This window comes from Takifugu flavidus, chromosome 3 (genome assembly GCF_003711565.1).
Source record: "Takifugu flavidus isolate HTHZ2018 chromosome 3, ASM371156v2, whole genome shotgun sequence".
NCBI lineage: Eukaryota > Metazoa > Chordata > Actinopteri > Tetraodontiformes > Tetraodontidae > Takifugu > Takifugu flavidus.
The window spans coordinates 12,384,658-12,409,645 of NC_079522.1; the positions used below are offsets into that span (position 1 = coordinate 12,384,658).

The window sequence follows — 24,988 nt, forward strand, 5'->3', positions numbered from 1 at the left end:
CTATTGTATGCTCCCCCCATTTGCAGGTAGAATTTAAAATTTGGAAAAATACTTTAATTTTCCGTCTCGCAGTATTAGTTTTAATTAATATTTTTGCAATACTATCTTCCTTAATACAAATGTTTGAAAACGGACCGTATGGGAGACGCAGTCAAACGAAATAATGTAGTGTGGGGTTAAACCTGGCGGTGGCGGTAATGAGCTTACACTCTGGATGTGAGCTGCGTTTCACCACTAAAAGAAGAAGAATTGGGACCAAGCGGAAGTTAAGGTAAGTAATATGTGATGGAACTACTACAATGTTTCATTTAAAATTAACCACCAGTGATATTGGCATTGTTTATATTTTAGCTTCCACGTTTCGTGTGTAATTTGTCGTTGGTAAACAGGGCTGTAAGCGCACAGGCGATATTTCTGTCTTGACGTGCCATGCCACACGTGGGTGCTGAATGCTAATGGTTAAATGTTAACTCCTAATGACAACTTCTGAATTTCCAGCCGACGACTCAACATGTCTGCCAGTTATCCGACACCAGTTTACTCCCACGTCGGTCGAGGAGACTTCAGAGACGTCTATGAGCCGGCGGAGGACACTTTTCTACTCATGGACGCCCTGGAGAAAGACGCAGAGAGGCTGCGGCAGAGCTGGTGAGTAGTGGAATGCATCCAAAAGTATCGACTCATTTACTGTACTGAAGCACCAATGCAAAGAACTGCATAGTAATGCAAAGCATACCCGAATACACTCTTTTGCTAGTCCCATGGCACTCTTTGAAACGCTAAATTTAAATGTAAACTTATTTTCAAGTCACTGCAAAACATATTTACATTTTGATAACGAACTCTAACAATCACAGCTCAACTTAAATAATTGTAAAAACATTTTTTAATTCCAACACATTGCTTTTAGACCAAACCTCAAAACATGAGTAGGTCAGAGATGATCGGTCAGAAAATAATTTCAAATCTCGTGTACAGCACCCTCCAGTGGACAAACAACACAACAAAATGGGTAAACTAGATTTTCCTTCGTCATTTTGCTTGAATTTTACAATTTTACATTTAGTAAAGGTAATGCGGCCGATATCAATAGAACAAAAATACTATTTAACATAATCAGCATTTTCGGTTCAATCACTGAGTTTGAATAATCAAATTTGATCCGATCACTTGAGGAAGCAATATTTTTATTTCAATACCATGTATGCACTTGATATACACACCTTTTAAAAAAAAAAAAAAAAAAAATCATATATATAAATATTCAGCACTGTAGATATATAACTTCAAAGTAATCAAGACAAATCAAAATAACTAAAAGACAGAAATAATGGCTGAAACAAATTAACCTACTATAATGACTTTTACATTGATCTGTATCCATCATATTTAAGATTCCCAAAAAAAATGTCCACATAGAAATAGAGCTCAGAAAAGACATATAAAAACAATTAAATGTCTGTATTTTGCTTTGTTTGTTTAAATCAAAAGAAGCAGTTTTCATTGGTTTAAATGTGATTTTCTTCTTTGTATGGGTAGTTTTGACACAATGATTAGCCAGCAACATAGTAACCAGCAGTCAAATACGTTGGTGCAATGAAACTTCGCCATTATGGCCGATCATACATATTACATAAAATCTAAATATTGGCTGGTCCAATATAGCCAATTAGACTGGCAGACAGCCTATATTTTACTCAGTGAGTCTTTATGCTGCATGGTCAAATGAACAGGGCTGCAGCTTCCATCTCACTTACTTTTGGGTTCTAATACAGTAGACATCATGTGAAAGACAATAGTGATCTGGGGATGGGTCAACACTAAATGATCACTTTTGGGTGAAAGAATCTTTTCATGGCAAAATGAACGTACACAGATCTAAAGCACAGCCCTGCAACCCTAATTAATTGAAATCCAGCTTCACTGGCAAAAATTCTCATCAGCTTCAACAGATTGTGATCATGTAATGTGAAGTATATTTTCTTATGGCTGGTCATTGTTGTACTTTATATCAGCACTCGTGGAATGTCTCTTGTTCAAATGACTTGGTTTGAACTACCTCTTATAAAAATAGTTCTTTAAAATCAGTAATCTGCAGTCCTGTTCACAGTATCTCTACCTTAACCAAATACATCTGAGTCATTCTTCCAGCTCAAAATTTAAGATGTGCTGCAAAGTTACTTTAAAAATATTTATGTAGTACTTGTCGCAGTGTGTTCAATGAAATATATTTTCCTTTCCTGCGTGTAGTCCAGCTGTGATTCTGGAGGTCGGCAGTGGTTCAGGAGTGGTGTCTGCATTTCTGGCATCAATGATCGGACCTTCCGCTTTATATCTGTGAGTGATCCAGCCTAGAGCCGTATTCTTTTTGCTCTGCTAGGTAACGTATATTATTGTGTGTCTTTGCCTTCCAGTTGCACTGATGTGAATCCCGCTGCAGCACAGTGCACAGCAAAGACATCCTCCTCCAACAAAGTGTCGCTGCAACCTGTCATCACATCCCTGGTGAGTTTTCAATTTTTGCTATTCTGTTTGTGGAGCTATAGAATCTTGGTTTTGATGAAAACTGCATCACTCTGTGGAGCAGACGGGAGCTTTGTGTTGTCAGTTCAAAATGGTGAGTGCAGGAGAGGTGAGTCTGACATCGTTCACTCATCTTTTGTTTTGATGACTGGATTGTCTGATAGAAATATCTTAAAGTGCACGTTGAATTGTGTTTGTAGCGTGGGTGTTTTTCAAGCAGTTAATTTAGATGTGTCACTCAGTCAACTGATTGGTTGATTTGAATGTGGTGTATGAGGTAAAGTTTTTACTTTACACAGTATCTTGTGCTAAATTTGTTGTTTTGAGGTCACTTCCCAGCATTAATGGAATATGTGGCTGTACCGGGCCAGTAGGTGGCACTAGAGGTTAAACCAGGTGACAGAATTGTTGTGTAAAAAACTGGCAAGTTGGTTTTGTTCACGTTATTACTCATTAATAGTGATGAGCGAATGAAACTTTAGTGAGGTCCTGAACCACTTGGCCCAATTATTTTGAAAAGAGGTTAATTATCCCGAGGTTGTTATAGCGACCTCTTCTGGAGAAAAGTGGGCATTGCACTGCAGGATTTTAGTCAAATTGAATTAGGCTAGTTGGTGAACAGGAGGCACTTGAATCTTTTTTATTTTTAAAGGCTAGGCTAAATTTCATCCTCTTTGGACAAATAAACAATGAATGTGTGTATTGTTTTAAGGAGAAAATGCTGGAAAGATATGGCTGAGATTGGGTGTGCTTGTGTAACAAAGGGGCAATTATGTGGGATGGGGGACACTCAAAGATTTTTATTGAGGTACATTATTTTTTTCCACAGTATTTGGATTTAACCAGTTTCTCCTTTTGCTTAAAATTTCTCCACATTTGGAGAATATTCTTTCACAGGGTCCAGAAGATGCTGGTGTGCGTAAAATTAAAAAGGTTGGGGTAAACATGTTTGTGGTAAAGCCAGTAGGCTCGTGAATGTGCTGATCTGGCAGCAGTGGGTCGCTCATGTTCGGCTGAAGCTTCAGTTTGTCTTGCCATCACGACTCTACAGGTTAATTTCAATCATTATGTTTGTCTCTTGTAGGTGGACAGTCTTCTGTCCCGCTTAAGTGGGAAAGTGGATGTCCTCGTCTTCAACCCCCCGTATGTGGTCACCCCCTCTGAAGAGGTGTGTAAATTGTGCTGTTGTGACTCTACTCCACACACACAGAGGGCAAATGAACAGCCTCATTGTTTTGCAGGTCGGCAGCAGAGGAATCGAGGCTGCGTGGGCCGGAGGGAGCAGAGGACGGGAGGTCACCGACAGGTTTCTTCCTGTTGTGGCTCAGCTGCTCTCCACCAAGGGGTCCTTTTACCTCATTACGATTGCCGAGAATGACCCAGGTGAGTTTACAGACGTCCTTGGATGTCTCACAACGCCATAATAGGTCCTGACTGTTTAATTTTTGTCCCTCCAGAGGAAATCATCACTTCCCTTTGCCAGCAGGGTCTGCAAGGGGAGTCTTTCTTGACCAGGAGAGCTGGAAATGAAAGACTCTCGGTTTTGCGCTTCCTACAGGGCTGATGCTTTGGTGAGTTAACTTTACAAAATCACTTTTCCAAATGATTTTCAGCAGGTGCATTTTAATTGGTACAGCAGTTGACCTAAACATATTTACGGAATGTATAGAAGGGAATGTTAATCTTTAACATGTGTTCTTCAAGGGGGACCTCCACTCAATGTGTCCATCGTTTCCAAGACGGACAGTACCACTGGCCACCAGCTCAAGAGCCGTGGGGAAGGCTCTGTGTTCAGCCTCCCTGATTCTGTCACACAAGCTGTCCTCCGTGTCACCAACTAACACAGGCACAGCCTCCTGCACGATGATGGCACCTGCATCCACTTCCTCCTGCACAGAGCACAGCCAGAGACACTCAAGGATGTGAGTATTAAAAATAAATCCACTCTGTATTTACAAAGTGCAGTATTCTTGTATGTTTAGCAGTCTTTGAAGACACGGTCACGCCATCGGGAAATACGGCCACACGAGTGGCCTCAAGAGTTGGATTACAATGTCCTTTCCAGGTGGGTGTGGGGCAAATTCTGAATTTTAGAACTGCCCCCACCCACCTGAATCATACAAGAAAGAAAATGAAGGTTAATACTTACAGCGACAAAGTGGACTGTGCAGCCAGCGACTCTCACCCCTGCCTGCAGAGCCTGTTTCTGAGCATTCACACCCTTGAATGAGGGCAGCAGAGATGGGTGGATGTTCAGCAGCTTTCCTGAAGGAAGAGAGACTATTAAACAGCGCAGTAAATATCAATTCAGTAATAGATTGATTTGAATGTTCCCTCATACCAGTCCACTTCTTGACAAAGGTCCCTGTGAGGATCCGCATAAACCCAGCAAGACACACCAGCTCCACTCCAAACTCCTCCAGTACAGTGTTGATGGTGCTGTCAAACTCTGCACGGCTCCCGTATAGTTTGTGGTCCACCACCTGTGAAGGCCAAACAAATACATTAACTACTGGAAAGAATAAAATCCTTGATCGGACTGGACTCCTCCATACTCACCCGTGTCTGGATGCCAGCCAGAGATGCCCTCTTCAGGCCCTGAACTCCAGGTCTGTTGGAGATGACCACCACAATCTGTGCAGAGCTGGACGGACGCTTGGCCTGGTCTATCAGTGCCTGCAGGTTGGTGCCTGTGGCCACCACAAGAAAGATATTTCCAGCTAAAACCAGCTGTGCCAAAAATGTTCAATTGGAAAAACAGGACACACACCTGTTCCAGATATCAGCACACCAACTCTGGTCCTCTTGTGAGGTGCACTGCTGTCCTGGTTGACGGCCATCCCATCACTACACGCAGGTTCTGCTTTCAGGAGGCTGTGCTTTAGGTTTCGCACCACCACGGGTTCTCCCCCTGCAATTTTTAAACAAAAGCAGTTGGTTTTGCTGCACTTTACATCAAAGGTCTACTTAAATGACACGAAGATCAGTGACCAGTATGCACTCATTTCTCACCAGGCTGCTTATGGGCCAGTGATCCGACGATCCAGGCTGCCGTCTTCTCTGCATGAAGCTGGTGGAGGACCACCTGAGCATTGATGGGCGACACCACCAGCACTGCCCCCAGGCCACAGTTGAAGGTGCGGGTCATCTCCGCCTCACTCAGTCCTCCCTCCTTGTAGAGCCAAGAAAACACAGAAGGGATGCTCCACCGAGATGCATCTGAGCAGCAGAGTAAATGTCAGCAAGGCAGTCGGAAGAGCTCCAAGATGGGGAGAGTATCATGTTTGTCACCTATATCGACAGCCAGTTCCTGGGGAAGCACCCGTGGGATGTTCTCGAGCAACCCTCCACCTGTGATGTGCGCATAGGCCTTAACAGCACCACTTCGCAGTATAGGCAGCAACAAGCGACTGTAGATCTTGGTTGGTGTCAGCAAAGCCTCTCCTGGGAGTTGCAATAAATTGAGTCATTAAACAATTTTGGTGATTTTATCGATGTGAATTAAACAAGACCGTGTCTGTTCAACAACATTTGCCACGCAGTACATTAACATGGTAACAGTTTAAGGTCCTGTCGGGCAGATATGGCGACATCCTGTGGCGATAATATAGATTGCAAGAAGCCAAAATTTATTTGCATGCATGAATTTAAAGTGAGCCCAGCGAAATGCCAATAAATACCTTGGTTTTTTTTTTTTTTAATTTAAGCAGTACTTTATAAATTGGGCTTTTATAAACTCAAGGGTATGAAGATCAAAGGAAAAATCTGGGATGATTCCAATGGGTGACTTTCTAACTGAGTTCTGTAGTGGTGACTCACCAATGGTCTGTGCTGATGTGCCAAAAGGGGAAGGGGAGCTGTAGCTGAGGTTGGCTCTCTCCAGGACTTTACGGACCAGGCTGAAGCCATTACTGTGGACCCCAGAGGAGGCGACACCAATCAGTAGGTCTCCTTCCGTGATGTCACCGATCCGAGGCAGGAGAGCTCCACGTTCCACTGCTCCGACACAGAACCCGGCCAGATCGTACTCCCCTGCACTGTAAACACCTGGCATTTCTGCTGTCTCACCACCTGGAGAGGCAGAGAAAGGTGTGACAGATGGCAAAAATGAAGAACACCCATGATCGTCCTCACCGAGCAGAGCACATCCAGCCATTTCACAAGCTTTGGCAATGCCACCGATGACTGAGGAAGCAACGTCGACATCCAGGCTGCCACAGGAGAAATAGTCGAGAAAGAAGAGCGGCTCTGCACCCTGAGCCAGCACATCGTTCACACACATCGCCACCAGGTCCTGGCCCAGGCCGCCATGGCGGCCGCATGCCTGTGCGATCTGAAAATAAATACATAATGGATGCATTGCAAAAATAAAAACACATGAAATTAAATAAAGTTTGTAACAATGGCAACCTGTCCCTTGTGTAGATTTTTAAATAAATCAGCAAATGATTTAAAAACAAAAACAAAAAAAACAAACCTTGAGTTTGGTTCCTACTCCATCGGTTCCAGACACCAGGATGGGGTCCACAAAGCCTGCTGCCTTCAGGTCAAACAGGCCAGCAAAACCTCCCAGTTCAGCATTACAGCCTGATGGGAGGTGGGGGAGCAAACCCCAATTTGGTTTAGAGTTCAATATTCCAATCAGTCAAATCTCATTTTTCATTTGTGTGTAACATGTACACACAAGGATGAAATTACCAGGACGAGACGTGGCCTTGGCCAGTGGTTTGATGGTCTCCACTAGCTTGTTGCCAGCAGCGATGTCCACTCCACTGTCCTTGTAGGTCAGACCCCTGTCAGAGACAGCAGTGAGCGGCGACTTCAGATGTAACGTGTTCAAATCAGTAGAAAATATATATGTTAACAACAAAATGAGGCAAAAAAAATTACAAAAACACTGTCAAGATCAAAGATTTTATTCAACTTTACATGACAAATGAAAATAAAGGAATATTCAGTGTATCAAATGTGTGTTTTAACATCACACACACCTGCGCTGCTTCAGGTGGGTGATGGCTCTGTGACCAATGTCGCGTCGGTACACAGCTCCAGGGAAGCCGATGGCAGCCACACCCTGGTTGGCTGCCTGCAGTGCTGTCTCCAATGCAGGCCTGACTGCAGTGACAGTGAGGACGCGTCCACCGCTAGACACCACGCATCCATCCTTGAGGGCAGTGCCTGCATGAAAAACCTGCAGCTCCATGTCCTGAAGCTGAGACAGACCTGAGAAGAATAATAAAAACAAAAAAAAGCTCAGGTGAATTCAGAAAATTAACAGCTGTCTTTTCCCATTTTAAATATTTATAATATTTACATCAAATGTTATAATTTAATGCTAAGCAGACATTTGGAACAAACCTTTAATCTGGACTCCTTTTGCATAGGTGCCAGGATACCCAGAGCTGGCCATGACCACGGTGACTGCAGAGCTGTCATTGTGCCACACGGGGGCGCTGGTGGCCAGTTTACCTTCCAGGGTGTTTTGGATAACTTCGTATAAATCACTTTTCAGGAGAGGCAGCAGCACCTGAAATTTTCATGACACGTGTTGTCATACTACCATTAATGGACCTTTCTCCCATTAAAAATATTCTTATTGATTTAATATGTTGTTTAAATGGAATAATGTGTCAATAAAGCCAGTAAATATTGAAAATTATTAGTTTTGATTTTCTCTCTAAATCAATTAGTAGATTTGAATTCTTAGACATTTTAATTATGTGAATTATTTTTTAAAAACCATCTGTCAAGGAACCCTAGGGACATTTGGTGCCTTTTAATTTAATTAATCTAATCTTCTAAATTAATCTATTCCTAAAATAGCTAAGCATCACAAGACAAATGACAAGAAATACACATTGAAACATAGATTTGGTGATTTTAATGTCGCCAAACCCACCTGACACTCGGGATCACCAAAGCGGCAGTTGAACTCGAGGACTTTTGGTCCCTGATTGGTCAACATAAGACCTGCATACAACACGCCTGGAACACAGAACAGATATCAGAGCAGGAATCATAAGGGTGTGGGGCGAGATACGACATATTTAGCCGACTTGCCAACATAAGGAGATCCTTCCTCCCTCATCCCGTCGACGGTCTTCTGCAGAACAATCTCTCTGATCTGCTGCAGCAGCTCCTGACTCACCTGTGCAGGACAGCAGCTCCATCAGAATTCAGAGTTTTGAGGATAAATCAGGAACAAAAGAGAATTTCAGGCTTACCTGAGGGGTGGGGCAGTAAGCCCCCATGCCACCAGTGTTTGGACCCAGGTCACCATCCTGCAGCCGCTTATGGTCCTGAGCCGGAGGCATGGGAGCCACAGAGGAACCGTCAGTGAAACACAGACACTGTGGGACAGAACCCAAGCCTCAGATACACAGCATCAAGCTGAAAGGCGGAATCCTGCAGGTGCTGTACTCACAGACACTTCCTCCCCCTCCAGGAGCTCTTCCACCACTACGGTGTCTCCTGCTGAGCCAAACGCTCCATCCTGCAACACGGTCAACGTTAAAACACTGATAATCAGGAAATCAACACATTTTCACATTGCTTCTGAAATTTCATTTTAAATTCATAAAAAATTTTTTTAATTCCTACTCAGAATTGTTTGCATTTAAAAGCCCAAATCAGCGAGTGCCCTTTGAGTGAGTCAGTCACAAACCTTCATGATGTCCATCACAGCCTGACAAGCCTCGTCTTGATCTGCCGCCACGATGACACCCTTGCCTGCCGCCAGCCCGCTCGCCTTCACCACCAGCGCTGGGAAGTCGGCCCTGTGGACACATTTCAACAGGTGAGCACGTTTAAACAGATGCCGTGTCGAGCGATTTTATTGCAGAACCATGTTTGTCAAGCTGAATGGAGGCCGTCTAAGCACAGCAGCTGCTTTATGGCTTCTTTCACCCTCAAAATGTTCCACTCGGTCGGTTTCAGTGGCTCGTATCAGACACAATCATCACATCCTTACATCATTAACCCCAAGCTCCATCCCAGAGAGCAAACTTCTGACAATTAGTTTTTCCATCGTGGCACCGCTTCTGTATTTAATGGCTCCAAAACCAAACAAACATTTTTACTGAAACTTTAATTCAATCATTCAGGAACTAACATCGTGAAACGTGGGTTTTCTGCTGTAATTGTTGTTTCTGTGTGTACTGACGTGCGGATGAAGTTGCAAGCCTCCCGGGGGTCAGTGAAGGAGCCGTAACGGGCCGTTGGAATGCCGTGACGCTCCATAAAGGCCTTTGAGTAACTTTTGCTGGCCTCAAGTTGCGCCGCCTTGGATGACGGCCCAAAACACGCGACTCCAGCCGCCGTCAGGTCGTCCACAATTCCTGGAGAACAAAAAAGAATCAGGGGGTTAAAGGAAAAATCCGGATGCACGTGACGATGTAATGGGAGGTCAGGAACCTGCAGCCAAGGGTGCCTCTGGTCCCACGATGACGAGCCCCACCTGGTGATCCTTACAGTACTGAGCCAAGATGGAATGGTTGCTAACGGAAACCTCTGCACCAGACAAAGAAACTGACGTTAATATTCTGTCTGTAAAGGCTTTCATGTGATAAAGGACTTTTATGACACTGCTGGAAAAAGCATCATCTTCAAGTGGCGACTTTTTGTCCCAATTCTCCATCAATGCTGAAATTGATAAAATTGAATTATCTTTGCAAACGAATGCTTAAATTCCACTGAATGAGTTCGGTCTTGAGATCGTCTTTTCCTCAGCTACCAGACCACGAGCTTCATCGTTTAACGATGTTCACGTGAATGCTTCAATATCTTATTTCTCTTTACCCGAGTTGCTGATCTTCTCGCCGTTTGCTGTGCCGGCGTTTCCAGGCGCCACCAGCACCTGCTGAATGTGCGGCGACTGGGCCAGCTTCCAGGCCAGTGCATGTTCCCGTCCACCGCCTCCGACCACCAACACCTTTACCACCATCGTGCCTTGAGGAAATGAGAAATGAGTCGACTTTGACAATGGCCTTGGCTTGGCTCATAAAACACCCGTTTAATTGCGTGTACGTATTGACCTATAGCGAAAGTGGCGTCCTGAGCTGTGAACAAGCGCTGACCTTTATAGGCTGCAAATTATTTTGCAGTGTCAGTGGAGGACAGATGTATTGGAGCAGAACAGAAATGGTCTTTGGACATCCAACTCTGGAGCCCCCGGGACCAAACAGATCATTTTTCCTGGCTGATGAATGTTGTGCTTCCTTGCAGAGCTTTTCCTTTGAGACGTCGTGTTGATTAACTCCAATGAGACAGGAGTGTCACAGTCTGATTGTAATCTCTAATTGATTTTTATGTTAGTAAATAGGGACTTGACTTTAAATTCTTAGCTCAAACATTTTGTTCCAAGAAATGAGCACAAAACAAAAAAAAGACCTCAAACAAATCAGGATCATAGGTCAGATCATCCTAATCTTGATGATGCAACTCCCCCACAGGCCAGTGGGTGCAGATTAAAGTGGCTAAAAGCTGCACCGACTGTCTCAGGACAGCACAAAAGGCCGAGTCTCGACCTCTATGATTGTCTTCATCGACTTTAAGTGGAATCACTCCACTCATGTGACTCATGTCAGGAGAGAACATCACTTGCCTTTAGATGGGCTTTAAGTGGGCAGCCATTTTACCCTAATTCACGAGCCCCTAATACTGCATTTATAACAAAAGTTAATATCAAAAGACCAGAAAACTTCTAAATAACAGTTTAAGGTCAAAGCGCAATAATACAGTAGGTTTTTGGTTTCTTTATAATCAGTATGGCTAGCGTCATCCACAAAAACATCTCAAACAAATACGAGTAAGGTTCCTTTTCAAAGTGCATATCGTAACATTGCTAAAGTGTTTATTTTAGGCTCAATCAGCTTCAGCACCGACATATTTGGCATTAGTTTTAGTACTAGTCGTTTTTAAGACTCACCTCTAGCCGCAGATTCAAAGAAAGAAGCTGGATCCAGCGGAGCCCCGATCAGTCTCCTCCGCCTGCAGAATGCAACACTCACGTTTACACACGCACATACAAACCACGTGGATCTAATTATCACCGCGAAGCCGAACTGGGGCCGCTAAAACAAACTCGGAGTCGCCCCATTTTGCGTTTAATGAATTCACAGGTCTACCTCTTACCCTCCAAATCCTGCTGCCGAGTTTTGCTTTTTTTGGGGAAAGTTTCTTAACTTCCTTTGGCCGCAACGGCCAAATGAATCATGGGAATTGTAGTTAATCATTCAGTAATTGATTTAGCTTACTAAAACTCATGTGACATGTTGAATGTTTTATGTAATGCTATTCGCCATTCGTTTTTGTAATTTTAACGGTTAAAATGTACTTAAAATAAAATATCAAACAGCGATCTTAAACAGTGACTTCAAAAGTTTTACTCATAATTGTGTGTTCATCAACAGGGCTCAATATTTTTGTCAAAATATAAAAACATGTGATGTTTATTAACCTTATATGAATGTGATGTTTTATCCCTTATTAATGCAAAATACAGAGAAATATGCATTACATATCCCAAAATACTGTGTGTTTACTCAAAAGATACCATGAAAAAGTCCAATATGTTTTACACACACTAAGCAGACCACCAAGCATAACCTGGTCAAATTTAGTTGTGAATATTGGTATTGTCAAAAACACCTGACAACCATTTTCTTCAGCTTAGTCCCATTTATACTGACATTAAATGCTAACCCAACAAAGGGAGCTCAGGAGCCCTGATGAGCTCCCGACCCAGCGCCGACTGTTGCAGAGCGAAAAGTGTGATGCCTGAACTGTACGCTGCAGGGATCCTGATGTGTGCTGACTTGGACCCATCCTCCTCTTCTTCTTGGCACATCATTCTCACCTGACCTAAAAGAACCAACATTTTACAGAATTTGGAAAACTGTAACTGAAAAAGTCGTCACAAATACATGTATAAAGAGGTGCTTCACCTTGGACATCCAGTGCTTCCCATCGCGGTTCAGATAGGTTGGCCAGGCAGCAGGCAGGTGTGAGGCGCTGCAGGACATCTTCTCGCCGGATCAGGAGCACCGACTCGCTGCAGAGTCTCTGGTGCAAGATGTCCTCACTCACTGAAGAAGAAAACATGCAAGACCGGATCGACTTTAGAATATTCTTCTGGAAAAAGGCAGATTCCTCTCCATCACTCACCAACATCCAGAGGATTTGTCATGAAAACTGCGTTTGGCGCCACACCAAAGATCAGTTGATGGTGCCAAGCATCTGGCACCTCCTCCCCAGCAGGCACAGCCAGCTGCATGTTCATGGTTGCCACGGGAACAGCACCTTTACGGATCCAGCGTGCGAGCCAGGTGACCAGCTTGACCCTTCGCCGAGGGTAAAGGTGAAAGAAGCGGCCTGACACTTTCCCCCGACTCGCCTGCTCTGCGCCCTGGATAAGCTGAGCGTGAGTTGCACCTGGACAAATAAGAATTCATGTTTAAAAGCAGATTTTGAGAGTCCTTTAAATATTACCGACTGCAATTGTGTGATCCTTTTGGGCCACTCACCAGCTTCACTCCGGGACAGCAGGTAGTCAGGCAGCGGTGCCTCGTTCCTCCTTAGACAGGTTTTAACACAACGGTCGGCTTCCTCGGGGGCCACGTCCACTGTGAGAGCCTTCAGCACGTCCACCACAGCGGTGGCGCCACAGGCAGATGCACCAATCTGCAAGGTCTGCTTCTCTAAAGCCTCCTGGATGGACCAGAGCATGGCTCCCTTTGCCAACTCTTCCTCCTCCTCTTCACTGACCTTCGGCGTCGGTTCTTCCATTTCAGATCCTAAACTGAAATTACATAAGTTAAAAATCATGTTTTACAGATGTATTCGGATCGATATAAATGGGTGTTGTGAATACAGTTAAGTACAAAGACTGTTTACTGTTCTGTCAGTGCAGTTGTCAACATAATGTTAAAACTTTCTTTAATCTTTCAGAAACAGCAATAATATATTTACCCTCAGAAAATAAATCCATTTCCAACATACCTGTTTACAGATTTCTAACTTAACATTTCTGTAACCTAAGCAGACTCAAGCGGACGACCAGCTGCGTCAGTGCGCATGCGCAACTCACAGTTCAATCGTTTGTTTTTCTATTTCAGCAGGACCGACAAACAAAGATGCGTCTATCGCCCCCTGGTGGCACATCAACAATCAAACAACTGTCAAAATTCTGTCACTCTTCATCAAAATGACCTAAACAAATTTGTCCATACACTTCAGGTAGCCACTAGCAGAATTTTGACCCGAGTCAGTTTTTTTTTTTTTTAAATTTACTGATAAATCAAGGCCAGGCATCAATCCCCTACTAATGAGATTAATGCAATATCAGTAAACAACTAAATATTATTTTATTTTCAGAAATAAAAAGAATGAGGTCAGGTTCTGTTATACTTGCAAATGCAACTCAGCTTGTGTCAGGAAATATTAAAAAGAATTTGCAGATAGATAAGTCTAAATACAACCAGTTCACAACAGCATTAAACAGGAAAAAAACAGTAATTAATCACGTTTCTCCACAAAGAAACATTCTAAAAGTGAGTCATGAATAATTCACCATCAATCTTCATCATTTTATCCAGCAAATGTAAAATGGAGATTTAATGTCAACAATGGAGACACACAAAAGTCACACTTGATTTATGCAAGCCAACATATTGTCTCCTCATTTTTTCCCTGTTGTTACGTCACATGCTCCAATTACATGGAAATCTCTTTATTTTCACAGAGCTACTCTCTGTCGAACCAGATAATTACAGGCACACATAAAGCACAGAGCAGTTTTCATGTATCAAACCAACTGTGATTTATGCTGCATGCAGTTCTGGATGAGAAGAAATGTGTGAAGGGGGAACGGTTGCTGACATTTAGAACCTGACAGAACTGGAATAAATGAGTAGCTTCAGGTTTTCAAAGTGCCACATTTTGAAGAGAAAACACATTAAATGTGCTTAAGATGTTGAAGGAAAATTATACAGTGTCTGGTAGTTTCATTTACAGAAATACATATATTTCTAAAGCACATCTGAAAACGGGGTGGTTGAAAAGTACTTTTAAAATTTAAATTGTGGGTTTCAGAGCTTTACTTTTATACAATGAATAATGGCAAAAACATCTGTGCTTTTAAAATCGTTTTTGTATAATAAAAAGTACCATTATTTTTTTTTAATAACAATCTAACACATATTTACAAATAGTTAAGAGCTTATTAGTTCAATATCGTGTTTAAGCATTTTTAAAAGCTCAGGATTTTCTCTCGGGGGTTTACGACGCTTTAATTTTTGGATCATTAACAGACAGGTTTCCATCCGACCACTAGATGTCACTGTTGCTACACGTGACCGCAGCGCACTGGCACGTGGCGGTGTTACAGTACAGTATGTGTGAGATGACAGGTGAAAAAGACAGCCGGAAGTCACGCAGCAAATCACGCTTGATACTGTGTATCATGTGAGAGGAAGCAGCCCTTCCATCCTTCCATCCATCCATCCATCCATCCATCCATCCATCCATCCATCCATCCATCCATGCAGAAGTCTTCAAGGAAAGATGACACTGATCAAGCGTGTGTACTGGTAATCAAGGTTCAAGTTGAGCCTCTTAGATCTGCTTCCTGTCCTGGTGGAATTGCATGTGAGCTGTGCAAGAACTCCACGTTGGGAACATTTGTATCACGTATGATTTGTATCACGTATGATTTAAACTGACATTAAAAAGTGATGGAAACCATCCTGCCGGCCCACTGATGTGCCCACTGAGTTGGAAATGACATTTCAACTCACTCTGGTGATGAGCAGATAAAGTGACAAAACCCCGATTGGACCACAGACAGCGTTAAATGTCCGTAATTGTTTAGAACAGCCTACTTTTGAGCATCAGTGGGGTTAGGTCTTCCAACGCCCTCAGCTCCTCCCTCAGCACAAGCTCCAAGATCGACTAATCATCGCTCTGTCCTGGTTGGTATTTGTCTCACGTCCACATTTTCCTGGTTTCCCAAAACAGCTGGGAACACCATGTGTAGACAGTGATTAAACCTGACTGGGCTCCATGAACGTGACCTGGCAGCCGAGATGAAGTGCGTCAACAAAGACACGGGCGAGGGATGGAGGTCTTGGATGAAAGGCAGAGAACTGGGAGCCTGTCTCAGTATCTCAAAGGCAGCCTTCACCTTCTGCCATTTGGAGGTGCGAAGGAGCTGACGAGCTGAAAGCAGCACGGCAGGGTTTTGTGTGCGATGAAGTTGTCGCAGGTCTCAGCCGTCCTAATTGTCAACACACGGATCAATACTGTTTTCTTTGAATCCACGCTGAGCTCGTGTTCATCAGCAGTCAAACTATTAACAATTTGGGAGGCTTCAAATAAAGAGGAGGAACTAAACAGCCCCCTCTGATTCCAGGAGCTGCTGCTGGTGGAAATGAGTCAAACAGGGTTTTTAGGAACTTGTTGGTGAAGGCGCTGATTCAGGAAACATTGAAAGTTATAATTTATGAATAAAACAATATTTCATCTCAAGAAATCGAAGAAAAATGAAGAGGCAAAAAGTGTCTTCAGACAAAGGGATCATCTGCACTGAGGCATCTCTCTAATTCACTTTCATTTACTCCACTCATATTCTCTCCTTTTTTCCCTTGAACTTCCCGCGTGCCCAACTAATCTGAGATATCTTCACTGACTAATAAGTTTTCCAGATTTACCTGCAGCCTGGCAACAAGGAAATTCAAGGCTGAATAAATTCAAAGCTGGAAAATTATTGGGGAGAGAAATGAATACTAATGAGGCGCTTTGTCTGGTTCTGTCTTCTATAAAAGAGATTTTTGTATGTTTTTCTATCATTTCTGCTCCACAAGTGGAAAAATGAAAAGCAGTATCGGTATAAACTCTCCATTCTACTCATAAATAAGATGCAATTAGTTTTTCAAAGTCAGACAGAAATCAAACTTTAAAGGAAGGTGATTCCTTAAAAACTTCACAAAGTCACTGATTTACTTTTCCTCCTGTTGCTTGAAAGGCCAGAAACATATCTCATCATTGTCTCTGTTGCCTGCATGTGTGCTGCTCCAGAACCACTGCTAGGTGAACAGCCGGAGGCCCTTTGTGATTGTTTCTTGTGTTATTCTAGTGTCCATATTCCAGACATTTTATTCTTTTCTCTGTAAGACCCCAGGCAATGCCTGGCCTCTACGAGCTGCTGAGTTCATATAGATAATTTTCATTCTAGGAGGAGGGAAACATACGGGTGTTGTACTACAAAAAACAACATCTCGCTAATCCTGCAATCTTTACCTTTCTTCCACTTAGCTCATGTGCGGTACAAAAATGGATAAACAGTGAATGTGCCAGCCGTGCGCAGGCCTGTGGAATAATAATGGAGGCAAAGTCTATTTAAACACTATCTCCATGACCTCTTGGTGCACAGCAGCTGTGCAGGGATCTGCAGGATTAAGCATCACCTCTCAGGTAAGCTGATTCATAATAAATAGCAGCGATGCTTTGAAACACCCTTAACAGCGCATTAGCATTGAAATGAGGTAACAGTTGTCAGGCGGTAGCACTGGGTCGCAGAGACAAACGTCAAACACCACCCAGGAGGATAGGCGATGGGGGCTGCTTCAGCACACACTTGGATATTCCCTCCCGGCCGTCTACATCGGTAACGAAAACAGAGTAAACATCCCGACTCTTCTGCACAGATGTAGGCTATGGATTTGTTTAAACTTCCGGGGGGCAGACCAACAATATTAGCTCAGACGTCCTTTTATAAATGCATGGACACGTGAGCGTGAGACGGCTGGGCTGCATTTTTCCGCCGCAAAAGGAAAATCAGACCTGGAGGGAGAGCAGGATCCACGTCCTTTACCTTCCAAATTCAGCTGTCAAAAGCTGAATTTTACTTCAATTCAAAACCCCATCAGCCGTCTGTCCACTCCTGTAAATACAGCACTGATTGTTCGTTAAGTGACGAATAGAAGGTTTCCTTTCTTTGGGAACTCATTAGCGTGTGTGATGAAGCACCAGGTGGCCATGTCAGTTTTCAGTGGAGAAAATCATGCTTAATGACTTAAGTAATGCCTGTAAATGATTGATGCCTTTAAATGAGTGGTGCACAACCACAGTGGGTCTTTTTCCCCCCGATACACTTGAATGCATACATGACATCAAGCGTCATCATGTCAGATCATTAAACATTCAACAATGAATTCTTCAAGCTCCTTTAGTCCAGAGCAACAATCACCACGCACAGGGCCTGGAACAACTCCACATGAGGTTGCGACAGCTGATAAATCAGGTATTAGTAGACTCTCAAGTATATTTTCAAGAAATACTGCTGTATATTCTATTACTATCAAAGAGTTTATTATATCTGGAAACGGTGCACAGGTGAAAGCTGCAGTAAATCATATACTGTCCCATAACAGTATGCCAGATGAAAGTGACACACGGCTGTTGTTCTTGAGTTTGTGCATAATCTCGAGAACCAGCTTATTGCTTTTCTGATTAGGATTCAGCTCCCATCCTGCCCAGCATCTGAGCTAGCTGGGAAATGGAATACATCATCACCTAAGTGCAAAAGCAAACTGTCCTTGGCAGATAATGCTCCCTAAAGTTGCTTTAGCTGGCTGATTTTCCTCTGTTAGAGACATTTGTCAAGTTCCTCTGACACCGAGACAATTTCTGAGCAGTGCTCATGGGTAGCTGCATCAAAAAAAAGAGATGAATCTTTTTCTAAAGATGTCAACTTTAAATAGCTGGTTTGACATTCAAAATCACAAATATGACTTTTACAGAGCGAGAGGCAAACTTTCCTCGCCGCCACCGCTTCAACTTCAATTCTGACGCGGCCGAGCTTTATACAGCGACTGGCAGATGTGAGTGAAAGGTGCTCTTTAGGTCCCGGCGCCTTCATCGGCCGGCCTGGTATTAGCTCATGATGTCCGCTACGGAAGCTGTCACTACAGAACAACAAAATGCCATTTTCTCTGCTCCATTTCTGCAGACCCCTGCTGTGCTGCCTGCAGTTCAGCTATCAAACACTGACATTTATAGGCTTCCTGCTTCTCCAAAACACCTATTATTTATCCTGGAAAATGTGGTAAAAGTTCAGCGCGGTCTCAAAAAGATCTATGCACCATGTGCAGCCCCTGCTTTAAATGTGAGGGTTTGGCAAAAGAAGACAACAGAAAAGGTTTAAAGCCAGAGGTTTGGACTATTGACTCTGGAAAAACAGATATCGGCGATCTGTCACAGCATCTTTCTCCTCCACATAAAAGCATCAGGTGGACAATTTCATGTGAAATTCAATGAAGTTCCTTCACACCCTAAAAGTCTCATAGTGTTCTGGCTTCCATGATGAGTGTTCCGAGTATAAAAGTGAATGGTTCTTTTGGGAATATTACCTTAATATGACTCTTCTGTGTTTATTCATGTGCATGTGAAATACAAAGAAGCATTAGAACGGGACCATCTGCAAATCTAGAACCAATTTCTATGCAAATGCTACGATTTGAAAGGAGCTGACAACAATTGTTCGGCTCCTGAATGCATTGTTGGCTTAGGGCATCATAACGCAGGGCTGCAGAGCCGGCTGGGACGGAGTGTCTCCTCTGCTCATCTTTCTTGAACTGACAACTGGAGGTGCGATCCATTTATGTTCGCCTGGACTGCAAACTGCTGTAGGGGAAAGTCATAACTTTGCTGGGGGATGGAAGCAGGCTAATTGTGTGACTGCAAGAACATTTCCTTGAAGCCAATGGTGCAGCAAACTGGGCCCCTCATATTTCCTGTCCAGTAAATGGTGGCCCCAAAGCATGCTCCAGGTAAAATCACCATCTGTTTGCCGCGGTCTTTTCTCTGCAATAAAATTGCTACTAGTGCTACAAAAGACGGTGGTCAAATGAGTAGATCTGCAGCAGAAGTGCGTTTCTAGACTATCCCAACCACCCAGGAAAGAGAGAGAAAAGCAGAATGATTTCAAAAGAATATATAAATAGACAGCGAAGGATTTGCTCAGATTCACTGCCTCACATTTTCATTCAGCCGCTATCCTTCACATGCCCCGACACAAACACTCACGCACCCACGCAAAATATTTTGAGGTACTTCTGAGGACTTTGATGACCCTTATTTTACTTATATGTTGTTCAGACACTAAACGCAGCATAAGCAATTTCCCCCTGCAGCACGGGCACAGCGCTGGCCTGCCTCTCGTATGCTCGAGTCTGACTTAAGCAGCAACCACCGCCATCCACCAAGGGGGTGACGCCATTTTACACCTTCAATAAAAGATTCCTTATCGCTATGCAAACATGCACTGAGGAAAACTTTTGTTCTCGTGCCACGATGGCGGGGGAGAAGAGCCAAGTCCTCCAGTTAATTATGTGCTAAGATGGTCTCACAGACATGCAGAACTGTAGATCACTGGTACTCACAGTCCTGCTCAGGGGACACTCGGTGCCTGTGAAAGACTTTTCAATAGCCCTTGATCATTTTCCTGCCTGAGATGTACAAAATAGTGTTCAAGGCTGTGGAGCTACCTCTACATTTATAGAGATAATGAACTTTTCCCCTTTTTTATTTTACATTTCTTTACACAGCTCCTCTGAAGAGCATTTTCAGCTCACGTCATTGGAATTCTACTGATAACGTGGATTCATCCACACATCCCTCCACCTAGCGCCACGAGTCGCGTTGTCAGAATTTAGAACACCCTCCACCAAGTGCTGCCATTACAGGTCTCATTCCAAACTCGAAAAACCTCCAAAAGGAAACGGCCCTGAGACAAAACATCGCCCAGTTCAAATGGCCTACATGAGCACATGTAACAACTTTGACCATTTACCTTTTCTGAGATGCTAATTTCACTATTGATCAGGCGAGGGTCAGCCTAGGTTTAGGGTCAGGCTGGGGTTATCAGGCTAGCAGTCTGATAACTGCTCACAAGCATGGAAATGGAGAATTGTGCCAAATTCAGAACTCCAGGAAAATAATGGCAGCCATAAAGATGTGTGTTAAGCAGAGAGACTGTGTGACGTCCAGTTTTTCACTTACAACCCTGACGGTGATTTCACAAACCAAAAACAAGATCAAGATCGATATAAATCCCAAAGTTAAATTAAAATCAGTAGTGTTGTAGCACCAATTTGGAAAATGTAGGTAGCAGGGTTATCATCACGGGTGGAAAGATGTATATCTAATGTAATGGATTAGGAAATATTAAACATATGAAAACGGGGCATTAGACAACAAGAATAAAGCGTGAAACATTGAGTGTTGAATATGAATTCAGTCCAAAACCTGCTGTCGTGTCAATGACAAGTAGATGGAATTAGCACAGGAAATCACAGGCAGGAGGATAAGAAGCACGTGAAAGGTAAAATGGAGAGTGACACATCTCAGAATTGCTACTGGTACTTAAATACTTGCAGCATTTCTGTACAGTGATGCCAAAGTTTACTGTTAACTGATTTTACCCCTTTTTGTGATTTTTAATAAACTCAATGTGCTGCAAATCTGTCCATAGCAAAAATGTCCATCTATATGTAAAATGATCAACCAACATAACCAAAACCCCCAAATCGAATGGAGATTTTTAGAGGCTACACTAGATGAAAACTGGACAAACGTGATCTCCACCCCCGCTCCAACCCCCCAAAAAACAAAACAACATGGAACAAACGACAGTTCACAAGCAAAGCAAATCCACAAGCTAAAAAGATGTCCCCTTTAAAATGCTATAAAACAAAAGAGGCTCTTTCTGAAGTGCTCGGCTCTGTTAATCTCATGTATTTCACAGAAATAATAAGCATCAGAAGAGAGAAACCACTGAAGGTGCTGCTGTGCTCTTTTACACAGTGAAGGTTTGCTGGATGTTCAATCCCATAGAATCCAACACAGCTTCCATAATAATCTATCCTTCTATTTGTCCTGGAACTACATTTAGTGAGTGCATCAATTTGAAGCGAGCAACCGAGCTATATTTCGAAATCTCTATGACTCTTAATGCATAGTTGTTTCCAAGGAAACCAGATAAGCTCAAGAGCGACTCATGAATGTAAAATGATATTCCAGTTTAAATGACAACTTTACGTGGAGGTGACTTCATCAGGCCCAGAGGGGTGAAGGTCAATGCTGAGCAACACACAAGGAAAGTCATCATAAAGAGGCATGTAAGGACCACACATGGACCCATTCATTCTATATGAACGCGCGTGCGTTGCCTAGTAGGTTATAGAGACCTTCTTTTATCAGAAAGGTCATAGGATCTGTCCTGGCCGACAGCCACTGTGTATCAATTTCAAGCTGTTTATCCTCCTAAATGTCCCGCTGCTCCCCGCTGTCACACAACCAGGAGGCTTCTTAAATATAAAATCCAGGTTTTACGATGCATTTTTCTCCCACATTTGTGGCTGTTACCAAGTGTGACAGGCCTCCCTGGAAAAATAAGCGCATTAATAACACTTTCCTTAAAGTCTTATCAAACCCATCACACGAGTACTTTGACATGCACCAGGGATCTATTTTTAATGGCTTGTTTGTATTAATAAATGTCATCCTCATCGTGGAAAGTCAAATCACTCCTGATATGAATGATGTAGCAGCACAATGTCCCAATATTTCTCACAAAGTTGTGTATCAGGTGACCTATTGTTATAGTATTGATCGATTAATGTTGTGATGAAAACAAGTCCCCCCCCCCCAGCAGGAGTGTACCGAAATGTATGAGTAATTCCCTATTCCCTGTGCTGGATGCTGGGGTCCAGGGTGGGTAGGTGCACAAATAAGAAAAAAAAATAAGGCTGACCCCAGCAGATGGGATAAAATAGTTTGTGTTCCGCAATTTTCAAGGTCACATTTGTTATTAGCTTCCAGCTCTGGAGGATTGGAGTCAAAGTCCATAGATTTGTGAAAATTGTTTTAGTTGGAGTCCCAGGAAGAATCTTTGCTCAGCGGACGTTCTTATCGAGTTGTTGACATTCTATAACAGGAGGCTTCTGCGTCAGAGCCCTGCTGAAGGTCCTCGGCCACTTGATAAAAGGCACTGCAGCACAACAGTGCAGTGGGAGCTCTGCCGGACACTCACTGTGCTCCAGATTAAACACCATAATTATTAATCCTGAAGCTTGCCAAAGAATAGAATAATTCTACAGTTGCCAAGAGACTACTTTGTGCGTTAGGGGGGAAGTGGCTTCGCAGAAGAATGGCGCTCATTTACATGAAGCAATGAAGTGCAGAAACACACTGGGACATTCAAGGTTTTGTTATTAACAGCATGTGATCGTCTCCCTCTGTTGTGTGACACAGCAGTTTAGCAGTAATGTGCGTCCACTAAAATAAGGGAGACTTATATCTTCTCCAAAAATGCTCTGTAAAGGTTATTAAAACAGGTTTGCTGGTAAGACAAAAAAGACATGAAATAAAGTCCTAAGAGAAGGAAAAAGGAAAATCAAGCCCATATTTTAAGCTGTTTAGATGGTGGAATACTGTATATTCTGTTTAACATGCTTTAGGCTTTTTCTAAAAGTCTGCAAAGAATCATCTACATTTGTCCTTCAGAAGATTTTCAGTGCAATTAAAGGAGACGTTGGCATAACACTCAACACCTACACATTAGGCACATCCATGAAAAAGATTCACATGCATTTGTTCTGCTTTATTATTATGTACCTCTGAAAACAGCAGACAGGATCCGTGAACGGGCAGCTGAGTCTGATCCCTTAGCGGAATTTAAGGGGATAAAAACCACATTTCTCACTTAATATCACCATTTAAAGGGGCCATTACTGAGAAGCACAGATGTTGAAGTGATGAGGTAATGGAGATTTTAGATCAACGTGCATAATGGTGACATTCAGAATGAGCTTCTATTCACTTCTGTCATTTGTTTTTAGGATTTCTAACATTTAAACACAGCCATCAGTCTCCTTTTCATCAGAGCCAGGAACATCAGCTCCGGTCTGATTAGCGCAGCACGGTGATGTTTTCGGTTCTGATCAGCGTGCCTTATTAATCAGTGCTGCTTCACTGCTTCCACATGGACACCCCCTCTGGAAGGTCTCCAATCAGTCTCCAGATTTCAAAATATGACGACTGCTTGCAAGATCAGTGTAACGAGCACACATCAAACCTAGAGACTGCAGTGCCTTCCAATCAGGAGACAACACAAGTGATTGATGGCTACAAACACACATCCCTGTATTTCTATCTGTGTGAGGACTTTCATAGACATAATACATGACCCAGCTCCTTACCACCTAACCACCCCCACTAATCCCCTAACCCTAACGTATAGCTAAATAATCTATTTATTGCGGGGATTAAATCTTTGAATGTGTAATATTTGCAACAAACCTGATAGTTTTATATTATTATAAATGATATAGTTAATATTAGAGGGGTGAAACGATAGAAACGCACCAGCAATTTTCTCATTGCAGAAAACCACAGCATGATTCAAACAAAAAAAAAAGACAGACGTCTCTGTTGGGATGCCCGAGTTATTCATCCCTGCACAACACATGAAGAGGTTGTTGACACCGCAGCGCTCCAACACACCAATGCGGGGCAGCTCTCGGAGGCGCCGGGTCTCCGGGCACCAATAGAGAGCAGGAATTACTGTGAGGGGGAAGTACTCACTGTTTCATTGTTGACCCATGACTCACACCAGGGGGACAGTATGAAAACATACAGCTAAAAAGATTGGCTAGGAGGCAAAGCTGCTCCATCGGGAGAAGGTGATAGTGAACTCTATTAAAGTGAGTGCAGATTGAAATGGAAGAGAAGCCACTGGCTTTAAGATGGGATGAGAGGCTTATGGTGATAGGGAGCATTATGGAAGTGATATGTTGTCTATATGAGGGTACAAAAAGGGCAGGTAACAGGGTGACACACACACACGCACACACAGTTGTATCAACAGCTTTGCTCTCATTACAGACCTTTTACCCACAGCAGAAAAAATAAAGACTTTATATCAAATATAGCAGCAGTCCCTCCTAAGGAAGGTGAGTGAGGCCAATGCTTCACGCCAAGTACGGTGGGTAATGAAGAGTAACTACTTAGTGTAATTGCTATACTTTAATCACTTCGCAGACATTTCCCCCCAGGTATCTGTAATTTTTTACTTTGGATTCTTATCAAATGATCCTTTGCCAGAGAAATAGTTTCATTTCCTCTCTGATAAAGACAATTACAACCTAAACCAGAAGTAATATATGATACGTTTATTAGGCAAATTGAGACAATATAATTGGGTGAAGATTATGATTTAATATCTCCAATTTATTGAGTTCCCAGTCAGTTCATTAAACAGTAATAAAGGGAATATTCATCACATTAACTTTAACATTGAAATATTAGTCCTTTTGCAAAAGATCATGTTTCCTTCTCTTTTCACACATTATCTCATGCGACTTTGTTGATAAGCTAAAGCTGCCACATGGTGCCAGACACTGCTGCT

The 24,988-nt window shown here is 42.9% G+C and overlaps 2 protein-coding genes and 1 long non-coding RNA gene across 5 annotated transcripts in view; 1 reads left to right on the plus strand and 2 right to left on the minus strand.

Annotated features, from left to right (window-relative positions):
* Positions 1-4,126: 4,126 nt before the first annotated feature.
* On the minus strand, positions 4,127-12,293 carry gart (phosphoribosylglycinamide formyltransferase). 3 transcript variants are annotated; one of them, XM_057027517.1, is made up of 23 exons: positions 11,656-11,800; positions 11,450-11,511; positions 10,321-10,470; positions 9,937-10,032; positions 9,686-9,860; positions 9,188-9,299; positions 8,948-9,016; positions 8,748-8,873; positions 8,584-8,671; positions 8,423-8,508; positions 7,882-8,050; positions 7,515-7,746; positions 7,222-7,316; positions 7,001-7,110; positions 6,658-6,856; positions 6,343-6,594; positions 5,815-5,967; positions 5,536-5,742; positions 5,294-5,434; positions 5,083-5,213; positions 4,865-5,006; positions 4,673-4,788; positions 4,127-4,412 (listed from the first exon to the last, which is right to left on the minus strand). In XM_057027517.1, exons 1-23 carry the CDS (start codon positions 11,754-11,756, stop codon positions 4,209-4,211), a joined length of 3,216 nt encoding a protein of 1,071 aa, XP_056883497.1. In that variant the 5' UTR covers positions 11,757-11,800; the 3' UTR covers positions 4,127-4,208. The 3 variants fall into 3 exon arrangements, with proteins under 3 accessions (XP_056883497.1, XP_056883499.1, XP_056883496.1); XM_057027519.1 differs by lacking the exon at positions 11,656-11,800 and adding an exon at positions 12,226-12,293 and having other exon boundaries at positions 6,343-6,856; XM_057027516.1 differs by having other exon boundaries at positions 6,343-6,856.
* On the plus strand, positions 4,229-6,000 carry LOC130522805 (uncharacterized). The gene is made up of 2 exons (XR_008949718.1): positions 4,229-4,445; positions 5,539-6,000. It is a non-coding gene; the product is annotated as an uncharacterized LOC130522805 (long non-coding RNA).
* LOC130522800 (uncharacterized) overlaps positions 11,884-24,988 on the minus strand; it is a 53,774-nt gene continuing 40,669 nt past the window's right edge. Inside the window, exons 7-10 of the mRNA XM_057027530.1 lie at positions 13,047-13,321; positions 12,688-12,954; positions 12,468-12,608; positions 11,884-12,384 (exon numbers count right to left, since the gene is read on the minus strand). Coding sequence (XP_056883510.1) covers positions 12,221-12,384; positions 12,468-12,608; positions 12,688-12,954; positions 13,047-13,321 — 847 coding nt within the window. The 3' untranslated portion in view covers positions 11,884-12,220. The remainder of the gene's footprint in view (positions 12,385-12,467; positions 12,609-12,687; positions 12,955-13,046; positions 13,322-24,988) is intronic.